Raw genomic sequence first — 17,655 nt, 5'->3', positions numbered from 1 at the left:
CGCTACTTTAGCATTTATTGCAAATGTCCCCAATACCCTATTTTCAAAGCAGCTACTTGGAGTTCCATACATACCTTTGCTCAGCATTATTGCATTGACACACACATTCTAAAGCAGAATTACAGGTAGGACAAGCAGTGCTGAAACAGTAGTACCCAAACTGATAGTTTACAATTGATCGTATGGTAAATCTGGCCAAATTCGGCCAGTACCATTCGATCGATTTTATAAATGATCAGTTTGGGTATTCACTACCGAACATGTGGAGCAGGGGTATCCCCCGCTCCCCATGTTTGGTAGTGGTGGCCTTTGCGGGTAGTGGGGGTGTCTCCCTGCTTCCAGAGGTTTGGAGGCAGGGATGGAAAAAAAAAAGGAAAACAGACCCCCCTCCAGCGTCGGATCCAACCTGCTTAGGAGGGACTGATCCGATTCCGCAGGGTCAGAAGATATGCGTACCTCAAAAAGGTAAGTAGGGGTTTGGTGGGGGAGGGTATTGCGGGTTGTGGGGGGTTTGTTTGGCCCAATTTGGCCACAGCAAAATTGTCTTTGCAACCAAATTACCCAGGGTTACTTTGGCCGAGAACAATTGTGCCATGGCCAAATCGTATACATCCGCTAAAACATCTATTTGCTGCTATACCTTCTCACAACCCACCTCCTTCTCCAGGTACTGCTTGCTAATCTATGCATAGCATGTGATCTAAGCAGATCCACAAGTCTGAGAAGGCATATTTTACTCACCGTAATAGTATTTCTGTTGCTTGTATCTGTTGAGATTCACATGCGCCCGCCCTTCCTCCGCTTCTGGAGTCGAAGGTGCATATGTTTCTTGCTCTATTGCTAATTTGTGCTTTATTACATCTGTACTCCAGCTACACTTCATGCAATCTCATGTCGGAAACAAAACAATCTGAGGGAAATCGACTTGTGAAGGACCATGGGTACAGTAGACGTCACTCTAGGGATAGTATTACTAAGATGCCGAGTCAACGTCCCTTTTTTGGGTTTCGAAAACAAATCATTGTGATACTCTGCGACTACCACTAGATGTCGGCCTATACATAGCATGTGAATCTAAGAAGATACAAGCATCAAAAATAAGATTACGGTGAATAATGTATGCCATGTAGTAAAACTTTGGTTAAGTAATACTCGGGTCAATAGTAAACTCTTAGATGATATACAGGTAAGTATTCAGGGTTTATCAAATCCATTCTTTTAACCAACATTAAGTAACGCAGATACTTGTTAGTACTTTTATGCATTTTGCACTTTAAATAGTCCAAACTTATCTGGGGCTAGGAGTCTGAGTCGGGGGAGGCACTGGGGGACCCACGGCCCGTGGACGGCAAGGGAGAATTTGTCAAATATAGCAGGTTGCTTCTGTATTGCATTAGGTACAATGTTTAGTTAAAAGGTGGTTCAGGGAGGTCTGGCAGACCCTCTGCAGGATTGTAAACGCCAGGGCTGATGTCCTTAGGCCTTGGAGAACACAGTTGGGTTGTCCACCCCAATGTGTATCTGAAAGCTCAGGAGGAGTCCGATTCAACACAGCAAGCACCCAGGTGTAAGCGTCTAGGAGAGGGACAGTACATTTTAGGGAAAAAGAAGACTGTGGCCAGCGGGTCTCCAATGTGAAGCCACAGCAGCTCCTGTTCAGATTCTTGGCCTGGAGGCTTAAAGAAATAACTTTTGATTTTCATGATGCTGGCTCGTGGAGGACTCGGCACAGGCTTTGATTCAGCGACGGCTGTCGCATTGCAGGTTTCTCTGTTTCTCGGTCCCTGACTTGGAAGGGGAGACGTCTCAGAGTGGGAAAGAGTCACTGTAGGTCCAGCCAGGATGCCCACAAAGTTCCAGCCGAAACTAGCCGAAACCACGCTTCAGGCGACACACTGCAGGACAAGGACCAGAGGAGGTTTGATCGCCTCCCCCACTTCCTGTGCTTTCAGGCACTCAAGAGAGGCTTGGTGGGCTTTCACACGGTAGCCCGCCTAAGACAAAAGAACTATCAAGACCTCCCACACCCAGCTAGGTAGAAGAAGGCTCAAGAAAAGTACAAGTCATCAAGAGTTGGTGAAAAAAGAACTGTGCCTGCTGGGAGTTTTAAAACAATCGGTAGAAAACATCCACTGCCACCAGCCACACAGATTAACTTGTCACTGTGTTAGGCAAGGTTGTATGCAGTACCCTTTGGCATACTACAACAACCTTGTCCTCCTGGTAATGGGTAACCCAACCTTTGGTATAAGTCTGTACTACACAGGTTGGCAGTGAGGCTGAGCAGCCAGGCCTATCTCAAGAGAGGTCAATGTGAGCAGTAGGGGTTTTACACAGAGATTCACAGTGACAAGTATTCAAATAAACTCTTACACTCAAGGTTTCTTGATTAAACAATTATTTAACAGTCATTTGGGAAAAGCCTTCTTTAGAAGGGAGCAAATATATGTAACACAAAAATATACTTCAAAAATACACACACCCAGTTTGAGTCAATCAGTAAATACCCATTTGGGATAGCACACAGACACTTCCTACACCCTGCGGTGACTTAAATAACTAGGACACTGGACATTAATATATCATTGGTACATTTAGAGCAATACTGAGTGTGGTGCTAAAGAAAAGGTTTTAGGGAATAAAACAAAGGTTAACAAATATTCTTAAACTGGTAAGTACTATTTGACACCCCCAATGCAAAGTAAATTAAGTTTCAGTAAAGAGTCCGAGGTAAGGAGAGTATTTTCAGAGAGCCAGGACAGCCAGTGTTAATTGAGCACAAAGTCTAGGAGAAATGAAGCACTTCTTGTAGGCAAGTAAGTCTTGCACAATGTTTTAGAAGTCTTTGAAGGAAATAGAATCACTGTAGGGCCACACGCTGGGAGGCTTGTGAGGGGGCAAAGCTGCAAGCAACTCTGCAAAAGCAACCAGGACAAGTCTCCATGGAGAGGTAGTCTGGCTACACAACAAGAGGTAAGTCCCCTTAGTTTTGGTTAGAAGAAATTGGTTCCAGCTGGCTTCTGTTCCTATGTAGGTCTACAGATCCTTTGTTCCTTGGCCTCATGCGTGTGGACAAGAGGGAGGACGTCTGGGACTCCTGCACTACGAATGGAAGGTCGGCGGCAACAATGGGCAAACTTCAGATCAGCAGCACTTTGCGGTTTCAGCTTCTCGTGACCCTCGCAAATAGCACCACTGCGGGTTCTCGGATACCACTGTGGATTTTCCTATCATCTGGAGTCCAGCACTCTGTTGTGGCCCAGCCTTGGTCAGTCCTGCTTCAAGGGAGTCCGGAGGATCTTCCTAAAGCTCGAGTCAGACTTAGACACTCACTCTATTCTGGTGTTCCGCTCCCTGGTACTCTGTTCCTGCAGCAGCAATGGAAGTTAAGCCAATTCCAAGAGGATGTCCAGATGAGCTTTTCTTGGGGTCGATTGGTGGTCCTTTGCAGGGCTTCTCTAGTCTGGCCGAGTTCGGAGCGTCAGCACAGCAGCAGGGCTTCACCGGGCAAACCAACAGTCAAGGAGTTGCAGCAGGCGTCTCTCTTCCCAGTTCTCCGGATTCCTTCGTCCAGTGGTTGACTCTGCTTTGCAAGCAAAAAGCCTTACCTTTAGTGCAGGTTTCTCCCATTCATTTCAGCCTAGCTGTCAATCACACAGAAGGGTGGCTGTCCTTCAAGGACAGCCAGCCGGCTAATCACTTTTGGGTGCATTCCTGTAACCAAGGGGATTAAGTGGAGGGAGTTTCGGGCATCTCCCTCACTTCCTGCCCTTGCCAGACATACAGCCAGAGGCAGGCTTCACCAGTGAATCCTGCCAAAGACAAAACGAACAACCCTGGTTTGGCACACAGAGTAAATCTCAGGAAGGACCTTTACAACAAGAAATGTTGAAAAAAGACGACCAGGGCCATTTTGACAAAATGGGCACCCATGGGTGCCTTACTGCAGCTGTGAATGCAGCCTGTGGTAAAAACACACAATGGTAGTAAAAGGTAAACCACTGTCACCGGCCATTCATTGTAGAAAGGGTAACATAAAAATGTTACATGCAAAACTAGACAAAGGGGATTCTATCTAACCCCTTCGGCACCCTTTTGTAAGGTGGTGTGTGCTGGGTCTAGAAAGTTACAAAATGTAAGCAAAGTCACTTTCACTTTACTGCTCTTGGAAACAAGATATGGTATTTAAACCTTTGGGAAATCTAAGAGACTTCTCAGTGCCACTGCACTGACGGTGCTGTGTGCCACGATGTAAAAGATGGGGTCTATGGAGTTTGTCAGACTCCAACATCAAAAGAAACAGAGTCCAAATCACAAAAATACATGAGTGAGAAAAAGGTCTTGCTCTCTCCAGGTTAGAAATGAAAAGCCCTAAAGTCCAGAAAAAGAGTTGGGGCTCTCTAAAGTAGAAGGGAATTAGCACATTTCTGAGAATTCCCTTTAACACTCTGTAATTTTATAGTTACAGGAGAAGTGGAAAAAGGATGCATTGTATCCCCTCAGCAATCCACATAAGCTGGGGGTGGGGTGGGACTTGCTGGTTCCCAAAAATATGTCCGGTAGGGCAAAGTGCCGCCCCTGTCCTTGATAACATTTGTTGACATAAGAAACATAAAAAGAGCAGCTCCCAGCAACACTGCACAGAAAGTGATGTGTGCTGCAATAATACACTGCATATGCCATAAACGTTGGAGGAAAGCGTGGCTCAAAAAAAATGGGTTGAAAAATGTTACCAAAGATAGAGTAAAAGACTGAGTGAGTGTGTTAAAAGGGTCTCACTCCGTAGAACTGATCACAAATCCAAGAGTCCAGCAAAAAGTGCTGGGGGCTCAAGTGGGGAGAATTACTCAAAAAAAATAAAACCCACCCAACACTCTGACAACGATTCATCTGGCTGGACAAGAGAATGTCACAGCAGATGACTTGAGCAGACTGACATCAGCCTCCCAGAAGTGGGAGCGCAATCGCAAAGTTCTGGAGAGATCTCCTTTTGGATGACTCCTCAAGTGGACCTCTTTGCTTCCAGTGTCAACAGGAAGTGTCAGTTCTGCTCTTTGGATTTTCCTCATCCGGCAACTCTGGGGGACGAGCTGACTGTCCAGTGGACTTCGACCGCCTTTATGCGTTCCCTGACATTCCACTGGTTCTCAGAGATTGGACCTGTTCTGAACAACAGTGATCCTGATCGCCCCAGACTGTGCCCGGAGAATGTGGTATCCGGAGTTGCTGGACATGTCCATCTGCCCTCCTTGGTGCCTTATGGGGCGAGTGGACTTGCTCTCCCATTCGGCGGGGCAGGTCCTCCACCTGAACCTCCTCAGCCTGAAACTTCATGTTTGGCTACTGAGAGGCTGCGATAGGAGTTGGATACGTCCTTGATGTTCTCCATTAAGCTGGGTGGCCTGCTATGAAATCCATGTATGCCTCCAGGTGCCATACATTTATGATCTGGTTCCGGGACAGGGTCCCCGGATCCTTTATCGTGTCCTCTATCCCTGTGTTGGATTCTTTGCTATCGTTGGCCTGGGTGGGCCTGCAGATTGGCACTGTTATAGGGTTACCTCAATGCTATTTCGATTTTCAAGAGGTCCCCGGAACGGGGCTCATTTTTCACAATCCCCGTTATGCATTTCTTGCAGGGTTTGTGTAACCAGTTTCCTCCCTGCCAGTTTGTGGTTCCGGTGTTTGATTTGAGTGTACTTTTTATGTTTATTATGAGTTCTCTGTTTGAGCCCCTTCATTCCTGTTCTATTATATTGCTCACCCTTAAGATGATTTTCTTGTTTGCCATCACTTCTGCAAGACTGGTGAGTGAGTTCCAGGCATTGTCCGTTTTACCTGCCTATGTGTTTTTGCCAAAGAGATGGTGACGTTGAGAGTGAGACCCTCCTTTCTACGGAAGGTGGTCTCTGATTTCCATCTCTCTCAGGAGATCATCTTCCTTTCTTTATTCCCTCTACTTCACCCTTCCAAATCAGATGAACGATTCTTCCGGCTGGACCCTGTACAGGCCCTTAAGTTCTCTCCTGCTAGAGGCCAGAAGGATGACCAGCTTTTCGTTGGTTACACTGGTGCTCGTGCTGGGAGGGCTGTGACCAAACAAACCCTCTCTAGGTGGATCTTTATCGGCATCTTTAGAATATTTTGATTTGGCAAGTAACGATGGGCCTGAGCTGAGAGACCCAGAGCTCATTCTACCAAGGGAGTTGCTGCCACTTATGCCCTGCAGGCAGGAGTCCCAGTCAAGGTTATTTGCCTGGGGGCAAAATTCTGCATCCTTGCACATGTTTGCTAAGCATTACTGCTTGCAGGCCCGGATGCCTGTTTTTGGTAGGGCAGCCCTACCAAAGAGTTTTCTGGTTTAGGTGGTCGTCTCGCTTCCTCCCTCCTCCAGGTTTACGTACTGCTTTGGGAATCTGTCATAGATGAGGAATCTGTGGGAGTAAAGAATCAATTAGAAAAACAAATTACTTGCCTCTCAGTAATGTTCTTTCTGATGGATGTTCCTCCAACGGATTCTGCATCGACCTCCCTACCTGCCCCTCTTTGAGGGTAGCTACACACCATTGGTTCTAGGGTCCCTTGGCTTCAGAGTGCTAAGGGGAAAGTGTGGAACTCAGATCACAGGGTGCCAATCCGCTACATATACTGACCCGATGTTAGGCAGAATTGCATGCAGTACCCTCTGGGACCACCACACACAATTAGTACTACAGGTGTAAGCAAACCCAACCTTTTGGTATGAGTCTGTACCACACAGTTTGTTGGTAGCGAGCAGAGCAGCCAGGCTGATCTCGAGAGTGAATGTGAGCAGTACAAGTAGTTACACAAAGGACTTTCAATCACAGTGGTTCAAGTATACACTTATACTCAAGGTTTCTTGGTAAAACACTGTGTAAATAAATTAATCAATCATTTATAAAACATTTCACTAGAAGAAGGCAACTTAATATTATAGACCAGTACACTTCAAAATAAAACTCTTTGGTACAGTTTGTGCTCCCTTGAAAAAGGAGCCAAATGGCAGTTCAGTTACTTAGCAGTGATCAAAAAGGACAAAAGTAAGTAGAATAGATTATCTATACTTTATAGGCAGTGCAAATAGTTTCAGTTCACCAGAATAGTTCAATTCAAGTCAATAGGCCAGGCCAAAGTCAATGGGATAGTGTTCTGAATAGTAAAGAGCAGTTCTGGTATCAAACGGTAAAGTCTTTGCAAAAGTTCTCAGAAGTTGTTTAGGCGAAAAAGAATCATTTGTGGGGTCACAAGCTGATTAGGCCTGCAAATTGGGAAAGTTTCGCAAACTTTCACCGCGGGAGTGTCGTTCTCCCAATCTGGTTGGCACAGTACCTTTGTATGAAGAAAACAAATGTTGCTGAAGTCGTGGTTCCTGGCAGTTCCTGCAGATCTCGCTGTTCCTGAGCCTCAGTCATGGGGACAAGAGGGAGGACGTCGGGGGACTCTTGCACTGCACGGGATCATTGAAGAAAGCAAGCAAAATGGAGTCACTTCAGTTTCCAGTAGCTGTAGATTCAAAAACACAAACTGTTGCCCCTTTCCCTGGTTAATCCTAACTAGCCTTGAGAATGGTATCCATGTGTTTTATGAGTTGATTGGCCCACCAACTCAAAGGACGAAGCCGTCCTTGAAGGAGCTTGTCTGTCTAATGGAGTTTGCCAATTCGGACCTGCAGCAGGGCTTCACCGGGCAAACCAATGGTCCAGTGGTTGCAACAGCCGTCCTCTTCCAGCTTGTCTTCGGTTCTTTCGTTCCTGTGATCGTCTCCGCCTTCCAGTCCTGGAGACTCCCCTTTTAAACCGTTTTCTCCCTTTCATTCCAGCCTAGCTGTCACTCACCCAGCAGGGTGGCTGTCCTTGCTGGACAGTCAGCCAGCCAGTCATGCCAGAGTGCATTTGGGTCTCCTAGGAGACTAAGCACAGGGAGTTTCGGGCACCTCCCTCACTTCCTGCCCACCCCAAACACTCAGACGCCAAAGGGCAGATTCAGTCCTGAAGCCTGCCAAAGGCACACGAACAAAGGGACCAAACCTGTTTTGGCGTGCAGAGACGAACACTAGAAGGACTTTCTAAAAAGAAATGGCAAAAAAAGAAGACCGGGACCTGTTAAACAAAGAGGCTTAAGGTGCCATCTTGAAAAACATGGCTCCCGTGATATTTAGCTACCGGTGTTCGCGGTCGGGAAAAATCATGGTAGTTGTAAAACCACTGCCACCAGCCTTTTCAATAGGTAAGGGTAGCATTTGACTGCTACATGAGTGTTTAGACACAGGGGATAATATGTAACCTCTCCAGCACTCCATTGTAAGATGGTGTGTGCTGGGTCTATGAATTTGAAAAAGACTAGTAAAGTCAATTTCACTTTACATTCTCTGGGAAACAGTAGTTCATCCCGGAGAAGGTTTCTAAACCTTTTGGAAGCCTAAAAGACATCCCTGTGTCACTGCACTGAGTGCGCTGTGTAACACACATGAAACGATGATGCCTATGGAGTTACCTAAAACTCCTTAATCGGAGAACACAAATGTGAAACGCACATAAAAACACATGAAAGAGTGGGGTGGGGGGGCAAGCTCACACTCCCTCCAGGTAAAACATATCAAGTCCTCAAAATCTAGCAAAGTTGCTGGGGGTTTCGATTGGGGAGGGATTTAGCACATTTCTGAGAATTCTCCCCAACACCCAACCTCATGTCTGGTGCGCATGGAGGCATTGGACAGAGCCTTCGCAGAACCGCCCTGCATCCCTTGGCGTCAAAGGTTTCCAGAGAAAAGCTGTGATGGTGATATAGATGAGGAATTCATGGGAGGAACATCCATCAGAAAGAACATTACAGAGATGATTAATGTGTTCTTATACGGTGGTCCCTGAGTGCATGGGTGTACAGAGGTTGTTTCTTTAAAAGACTTTCCTCCTTGTTTTTACCGAAATTTGAAAAACGAATTGTTGACTGAAACAAACACTTGTTCAACTTCCTTATAGACTCCTAGGTTCCTACAAATACTTTGTTTGGGTCCTGTGACTGTGAGCACTAGAACCCTTTTTTTCGAACTGGGAAAGTTTTAAGGTTGGACCCTTGGTGTCTAAGATTTTGTGTGGGGTTTGCTAGCTCATTTATTTTCTATGTATTAGTTCTCAAAGTCTTGATTACTTTCCTGGTTCTGTTTCTTTATTCACATGCTTTACTACACTACAGTATATTGGTAAGAATTTGTGTTTGAAAGTAACATATTGGCACTTTGCAGCCAAAGCACCCCAAGAGTGAAAGTTTATATATTAATGGTGACTGTGTTAGTGTAATACTTACCGGAAGTGTTTAAGTGTTAAGAGTTTCTCTAAGGCTTAAATAAATAACTGTGTTTTTATGCATTCTGCCTGACTTGTTTTATTAAGGGTGCTCTGTGTGCTTAATTAAACCTTTCACCACTCTTGGCACTCTCCTAAGCCTTGCTGCTCTCAGACTACCCTTATAGGTTGGCTAGACATTAGTGTCCTTGCCTGTTCATCGAATAGGGAGCATTTCTGAATCGTTCTACAAGGCTGATTCTGAAAATCCATCTTAACATCACTAATATTAATTTCTGTGTTTTAGCATTGTTCAAAGAAGCCATTGATACAGTATTATGTTATGATGCTCTGCAGTTAGTTTGCGAGACAGTTAGCTAGTTCATGGTTTTTAACGGCAAGTGCAGAGTTGATTTGTGACTGTTTTGCTACTCTGCTTTCAGGGTTATGGTGATAAGCACATCACTCTGTATGACATAAGAGCTGAGCTGAGCTGCCGGTATAAGGACCTGAGAACTCCCTTCCGCGCTCCAAACACAGAGGAAATATTTAACATGCTTTCCAAGGAAACGCCAGAAACATTCTATATAGGTAGGGTGTTTTATTTATTTGCATGCTTTTAACTTTTTATTTCTATAGTGCTATTATCCAAGCATGGTTGTGTTTCCATTCCACCTTTAGCCAAGGCACTTACTTTATCTTAGTTAAAATCAATTTTTTTACATTCTATAACAATGTTTATATAAATGTCAGGAAAATATAATTCTGTTATTAGTTGTAAGGAGAAGAGATGACGTTTAAGCTTTGCCCTTATCTGCGATGAAGCATTTTCTGTTAGTATAGATGTGCATCGCAGGTTAGAGTGGAAACGTGCTAGACCGTAAGGAATAATGGGAGTGAAAGCAACTAGAAAGCAATCTGGTTATGAGGCACATAGAAAATTTGATCAAGGATTCTAGATTCCAGACCTTGGTGACATGTGCTCGTAATTTGTTCAAGAAGCAACATTGAAATCTTAGTGATACATTAAGACATTGCCGTCAACCGTGCCCGGTTTTAAAAGTTCTTTGAAAGGTTTTGAAACTAAGTATTCTGAGCAAGTGTCTTGAGTGACAGTTTTGGAAATCTTACACTGTCTCTCAAGACTTGTGGCATGCATGGATTTTGAGTGTTCTAGTCATCAAATTGTTTTCTCCTAACTTTAGGAAAGCTCATAACTTGTAATGTGATGGGAATTGCACACAGACGGCCGCAAGGGGAGAGCTATGATCAGGCCATTAGAAATGATGAGACCGGCTTGTGGCAGTGCCCCTTTTGTCAACAGGATAATTTCCCAGAGCTCAGTGAGGTAAGCTACTGCCGATGAAGTGTTTCTTGTTGATGGAAATAGATTTTTATGTATGGATATTTGATAGGTTCTTGCCATGTCCAGTTTTGTTTGAAGATGTTCATCAGTGCTGCTAGTTTTCCTGATGTTCTTGTATCTCATTTGTTATAGGTTTGGAATCATTTTGACAGTGGTTCTTGTCCAGGGCAAGCAATTGGTGTCAAGGCAAGGCTTGATAATGGCGTAATTGGCTTTGTGCCAACAAAATTTCTCAGCGATAAAGTGGTTAAACGCCCTGAAGAGAGAGTGAAGGTAGGAGAAAATGCATCAAAGTTGAATGATATTTCGGGCCCTCCTCATGTCGTTTGTCTTGGAAGGATTTACTTATAATGCACAGCAAAGCAGACCAAACTACATCTAGGCCAGACAAAATACAAATGCAAGAAATCAACACGCATGGGGCTGGTACAGATTTAATAGCATAAGAAATTCTTTCGATGACTTACATAAGAGGCTAGTTGATCTCTTCATTGAAAGTCGAGGGTAATGCATTCCTCCACAACGATGAAACAACAAACTTGGTGGTCGCCCCTGAACTTGTATTGGGATTTTGGAACTTTCCTGAGTTATTGGTGTTCATAACTAAGGCTTTGTGCTTGTAGATGCAAAACATACCTTTTTTCCCCAAATAAAGAGGAGTCAGTCTGCGTAAGAAATTGAAAGTCAAATGTTATGACAGTTGTTTAGAGTAGATTTCCTTTTCTGTGGGACATTCTCTCCACCCGTGAGTCCCCCAGCACCTTGTGGTGGACTCCCAGATTTTTGACTAATTCCACTGAGGGATTGAGACCTTTTTCCACACCCCTTCTTTTACTCTGATCATGGGAACCCCTTTTTTTTATACCTTTTTGGTATTTGTTTTTGGTGTCCTGCTTTCCTCCAATTTTAAGGAGTCTACGCACACAGCACCCAATGTGCAGTACTGTTGGAAGCTCCTAGAGCTTCCCCTTCATTGTTACATTATTTTTGTTACCAAGAGAGAGAGATACTTGTTATCCTACCTGTATTTTCTTTTGCGAGATCAGCACACCCCACTTTATGTGGCGTGCTGAGGGTATCCAATGTGTCCCTTTTCTCGACTCACCAGTACCTTTTTGTTTACTGTGACAAGTCCATCTGTTCAGGCTGGTGGCAGTGTTCCTACTACACACTTTTACCTGTACTTTTGTCGCAGGCTGTCTTCGCATCTGTGGTAGGGGACACCATTTGCCCAAACTGGTGGTTGTACTTTATTTTGCCCTGAACAAGATGATTTGTCCGTTCTGATCCTTTCTTCTTCCTATCTCTGTTGGGGAGGATCTTCTAGTCCTTTTGTGTTCAGGCTTCCAATAAAATCTGCAAAGGGTCTCTGAGTGACTGGCGGGACAGGATGGGTAAGGAGACTGAAACTCCCCTGTCCTTTGTCCTGTAGTGTGCCTGACTGAAACAGTTCAAACTGGGAGGCTGGCTCTCCCCATTGGACAAGCACCCCCCAAGGTTGAATGGTGCATGGGACATGATTGGTGGACTCGCCCGGTGTTCCTGGATAAATTCTGAGGTCCTGGAGATGAAAATTAGAGTTGCCCACTGGAACAGAGGATTATGAAGGAGGATGCCCCAGAAACTGCCAATGACTGCTAGAGCCTGTTGAATGACTGCTGCTGTCCCAACCTCGTTTAACAAGAGATGGGGACGACCCGAAGAAGACTAGTTCGTTCCCTGGACTGGTGGGCCTAACTAGTCCCAAGACTAACTACAATTTTCACCATCCCTGGAAGAGCTGCGACCTCCACGGCCTGCAATTAACTGATAAGCGGGGTCCTGTGCTGCATCGTTGTGCATAGTTTATCCAAGCGCAGTTCTGCCTGGAACTTTATGGGCATTCTTCCAAGCCTGCAGTGACTCAAGGCAGCTCTTTAAAGTACCCACAACAGAGACGTGGACTGAGAAATGGAGAAGAGACTACCGCCACGACAACAGTCCTTCATTCAAGCCTGAAAAAGGCACCAAAAAGCCAGAACAGCAAACATCCTTTGCTGGGCGTCCGTCTGAATGAGGGCTAAGGCCAGATCCATCGAAGTCCCTTCCCTGTCGCCAAGACTGAGAAACCTGTGACCAGGCCGGCTGTCTTCTCACCGCTGGAACACTCCTGCAGCAACTGCTTCATCAGTTGAAGATGCTGTCCTGCTGCTGGTACAACTTACCTAGAGTCTACTTGCTTGATAATGGGGGCTGCAGATAGCTTGAATCATGCACCCCTCAAGTTCCCAATAGCTAACATTGGGATGGGCAGCCCATTGTACCCTACCCTGCCTTAAGACATTGTTGCTTGGTGCAATCTTTCAAGGAAGTATCCTAATTTCCTTGACCTTTGAAACCTAACTAGTACCTTTCTGCAAACCAAGAAGAGATCATGTTGGACTCTGACACTCTGAACCTCGTACTCTGTTTTCCCACCTTTGCTGCTCAACCCCTGGTCACTGGTTGCCCAGTGTCCCCTCTGAACAGTGCAAGACTCTTACAAGATAGGGCTGGAATCTTTAAGACAGGCTGTAACAAAGTAATGAGTTTGGAGAATGTTGCATATATATTTCAGATGGTTTTACGATGTGATTTGTTACTGAAAAAAGCCATTCTAATGTGATTCACTGGTATGGTTTACTAGCCTACGATTATTGCAAGTGCTCCACTATTGTTTTAATGTGTTATAATACTTAATTGACTTGAAAGTTACAACAGTGGGCCTTTGTCTATATATTGAATAACTACTTTCATATAACTTCTAAGTGTATCAGAGTTTTCTTGGTGTAAGTGTTTGCTCTGAGTTCTTTGTTCTTCTTTACAACCCTCCTGCCTCCTTAGAATAAGCCTAGCTGCTCTCCATTCTATCAAACCCTTGTTTGTTTCAGGCTAAACCTAAGACGTGTAACCCTTTCACCCAAGGTGTGCTTTCCTAAAATCTCCCACAGTAACTTTAGTAAAACCCCCTAACAGGGTTCAATTTTTGGGAGTTGTGTAGTCCAATTTTATGAGACCCCTACTTTTTCTTTTTTTACCCCCTTATTTTAGTTTTTTTTAATGTATTTTGGTGGTCCAATGGACCTCTGCTGAAGTTCGTCTGCCGCTAAAGTTCCACTGCCACTACATCTCTGCTTTTTACTTTTGAAGAGTATATAGTGCTTAGGACCCAATAAGGCTCCCAGATGTGCTTCGTAAGCAGCTCCTTCATACGCTACATCGGTTTTAGGCAGTAAACTGGTAGCATCCAATATCTAGTTTTGACTTGCAAGCCTGTTTACTGCATTAGTAGCCCAATGTACGTTTATAGTAGCCATTGGGGTATTCATTCTTTTGTCCTCTCCTGCCATTTTGTTTTATGGGCTTCCTTTGTTCAAGGAAACCATGAATCAGGCCAAAATGGTCGTTCTGCTCACATGGGCTCTTTTTGAGCCCAATATTGCAGCCTCCATGGTGGTTTGGACTGGGCTAGACTAGTTCCTTACACTGGACAGGCCACTAAACCTTCGTGGGGATGGGCCTGGGTATTTGATTATTTCTGGGGCCATCCTGATTGGCTGGCCATCAAAATCTTTGTTTTTAAAATCCCCTAATGGGATCGGTGTGCTGACAGAAACCAGCCACTGTGAGTGAAGGGACAAAGTAGGGAAACTGTTCCTGAGCACTGTGTTGCTGGAGTTTTGGAAGTAGAGCAGGTAAGCTTACCTCCTAGAGAGTTTCCTGACATTAATTGCCATTGTTGTATTTTTGGGCCTTCTGGCCATATTGGCTAGATCGATGCAGTGGTCTGGGCAAATGTCCTGTTTAGGTTTTTGGCTGCAGGGTGTCCTTCCTGAGTCTTCCTCATCGTGATACTGGTCCTCGTCACCCCGCCAAATCTGCTTGTCTGGGCTGTCCTGCTTTGCCACCACCACGTTAGCTTGCTGAGCTACCGTTTTTGCTGGTGTGCTGCCCATGTTTGCTTGTTGAGCCACTGGGGTCTGCCATTTGCACTTTCGGCAGTCCATCAGAAGCAATCGGCTTTGCTAATTCCACTTCCCACTTCTGTGAAGGATGATTGTTCTTATTTTGGGCAGTTAGCTTGGTCATTTGTTTAGGGTGCAAGTACCTTGGTGACCGGATCCTTCATTTCGTGTTTTTAAAAAGAAGCCTTTACTTACAGGGGTGTTCTGTTTCCCTGGAACAGTGTTTTTAGGAACTTTCTCTTTATCTACCATTTGGCCCTGGGCTTGTGGCTTATTCAGGATACTCCGTCTCAGCGCTCCACATGGTCTGTGGTAGTCTGGTTATGCAGGTTCCCTTCTACCGCTTCATCCCTTTGGGTTACATTTGGGCTGAATCCAGCTCTGCTTCTGAGGCTGCTGGCTCTCGAGCCCTCTACTGGATCTCTTCTTCTGGGCCTCCACTAGTGTCCCCTGGAGGGAACGAACTGTGATTTAGCTAGCTTTTCCTCATATCCACACTTTTCTACAGACGTTATCCTGTTAATTTGCATGTGGCACTTATTTCAACGTAGAACTCCTAGAAAAAACACTGGAAGGTACGTCCCTGGACTCTAGCTTTTTGAAACATTTGTTGACTTATAAGATTTTTTTTAATTGGACTTACACTGGTTTCGCTGTGGTGCTACTGTTTACCTCCATGGTGTGTAATATGACCACCTAGGCCTACGGACTCCCCAATTAAAATATATCCTAGACTTTGGTAATCCTCCTGGCTATGCTGGGCGTGTTCCCTGTTGAGATGGATTTCGAGAGTCTGGCCACATGGACAGATTTTAGGAGGCCACCCTAGTTAGTGTCCAGGGGAATTCTTCGAGGTTAGCCAAAACGCAATCAAGGTAGCAAAGGAGAGCCTCACACTCGCACTCAGTAGAGTGAGCTTGAGGTCAGGGGTCCACAATGAGTCCACACAACGAAGTGCACAGCAATTTGAAATCTTAAAGCTCCTAAACCTAAAGCGCAATCAGTGTCATTCATGCCCACAAGCCTTGACTGTACTAACACAACTAGTTTTTGAGGCTAAAATATCTAAGGCCGGGGATAAAATAAAAAGACTGCGCAGATCACAATCCGACTAAATCTCCTACGTCATTGACAGCCTTCTGCCAAGACCACCCTGTATTTAAATTCCACCCGGTGTCCATCCCAGATTTACTGGGTATCCTGGGCACTATGCACCAGTCAGCCTGCCCAGTCAATACCATACCGGCCAAAATATGATTCTAGACAGCAATGACACTTTTGCCCCTTTGTTGGCCATACTTCTTAACGCTTCCTTCTGGGATTCTGGTCGCTGAAAATATCAAAAGGGTAGTGACCCGCCCCTTCTGAAAAACCCATGGCTAGACCCCAATGATACTAATAATTTAAGACAAATAACCAACTAACTTTTTACAAAAAAATCATAGACAAGGTGGCCACCTTACAACTCCATGCCTTCGTGGAGACCATCAGTGTGTTACATCCCAGGCAGTCAGGTTTTAGACCATCCCTCAGTACCAATATCGCCCTTGCCGATCTCCAGACGCATATGCTCGGAATTGTGGATAAGAGAAAAACTGGACTACTGGCCTATTGGATCTGTCAGCGGCATTTGACCTCTTTGACCACGAGTGCCTCCTTCATACTTGAGATGTTGGCCACTGTAACAACGAAAAATCTAAATGGGTCCAGTCTTTCCTGGCTGTCCAGAGTTTGCTGGGGGTATACCTCTGCATTCTGTGCCCGAACTGTGGTGTGCCTCAGGTAGCTTGTATGTCCCCAGTACTTTTCAATCTGTGGGCCAGACCTGTTTGTATCCTTTTGGAAGAGACATGTTTTTTTTTCTTTCACCAACTACGCAGATGACTCCCAGTTGGTCCTTGATTTCACTGGGGGTTATGACTCGGATGCAGCAAACCTAGAGCACGTTTATAACCTGATTGAGTTGTGGATGATGGAAAATTGGATGGGACTCAATGGAGGAAAAACTGAGACGCTCATTTTTGGATCATCACAGGCAAGAACCAAACTGAAACCTTATTACCATTCTTTTTTCCATCCAAGACTGTAACATCCCTGTTCTAGGCAAGATAAAAACTCTGGGCATATACCTCGACTCCTCCTTCAGTTGCAAATAAATTGAGCATACGATCTACGACTACTTGAAAACATTTGTCCTTTCCTCTCCGAGAATAATTGTATAACTATAGCATGAGCTGTCATGTTGTCCAGGATTAATTACTGAAATGCCCTCCTCATTGGTGCAGACATAAAATGCTTGCAGAAACTCCAAGTTGTACAAAACGATGCTGTTTGCATCATTAAAAAGGATTCCTTGAAGAAATTGTGTGTTCCTTTGCAGACAGGTATTGCATTGGCTCCCTGTGAAGGCCTGAGTACAATTTAAGGCAGCTACCCTTGTGGATATATACCATTACGGGAAATCCCCAGACTATATAAAAACGCTGATGACACTTTGAGCCAACAAGATCCCTTGGCTCATCTAATCGGCCGCCCAAATTCAAACAAACTAAAGGTCTAGGTAAATCCTTTGCCGTCTGCTCAGCCAAAATTTGGAATACTCTCTCCCTGGCCCTAGGACAAGAGACATACTGAACTTTCAGGCGATCACTTAAAACGTTCCACAAAGGAGTTGGTTTTTCAGGGCGTTGAATTCCGCCAACAAAATAATATTGACAAAATGGAAAAGTGAAGAAAGGTCGACGATTTCAGAATGGATGGATGATCTAAAACATGTGTCAAGATTTGAGAAGATAATCCTGAATGAATTTATTGGATCAAATCTGCGGCAGATTTTTAGATTTGTAACATTGCTGGCAATCTGGTGTATCTGTTGTAGTTTTGAAACTGTAATATCTCCTCTTTATAGGGTTTTGGGGTACCCTAATTGTGATGAACCTAGCTGTATATTTCAGTTCATGTAAAGTTTGTTTATGTTGTATTATATATAAAATTAATAAACCTG

General features: G+C 44.7%; 1 protein-coding gene across 3 annotated transcripts in view; it reads left to right on the top strand.

Annotated features, from left to right (window-relative positions):
• Positions 1-17,655, top strand: part of SUPT6H (SPT6 homolog, histone chaperone and transcription elongation factor) — a 1,195,112-nt gene that overhangs the window by 860,898 nt on the left and 316,559 nt on the right. For all 3 annotated transcript variants that reach the window (XM_069615328.1, XM_069615329.1, XM_069615330.1), the window contains 3 exons: positions 9,746-9,893; positions 10,508-10,650; positions 10,801-10,941. In XM_069615328.1, coding sequence (XP_069471429.1) covers positions 9,746-9,893; positions 10,508-10,650; positions 10,801-10,941 — 432 coding nt within the window. The remainder of the gene's footprint in view (positions 1-9,745; positions 9,894-10,507; positions 10,651-10,800; positions 10,942-17,655) is intronic.

This window comes from Ambystoma mexicanum, chromosome 9 (genome assembly GCF_040938575.1).
Source record: "Ambystoma mexicanum isolate Mex_15411 chromosome 9, UKY_AmexF1_1, whole genome shotgun sequence".
NCBI classification, from domain to species: domain Eukaryota; kingdom Metazoa; phylum Chordata; class Amphibia; order Caudata; family Ambystomatidae; genus Ambystoma; species Ambystoma mexicanum.
The sequence above is the reverse complement of the archived record's forward strand: the minus strand, read 5'-3'. Positions and strand labels throughout refer to the sequence as shown.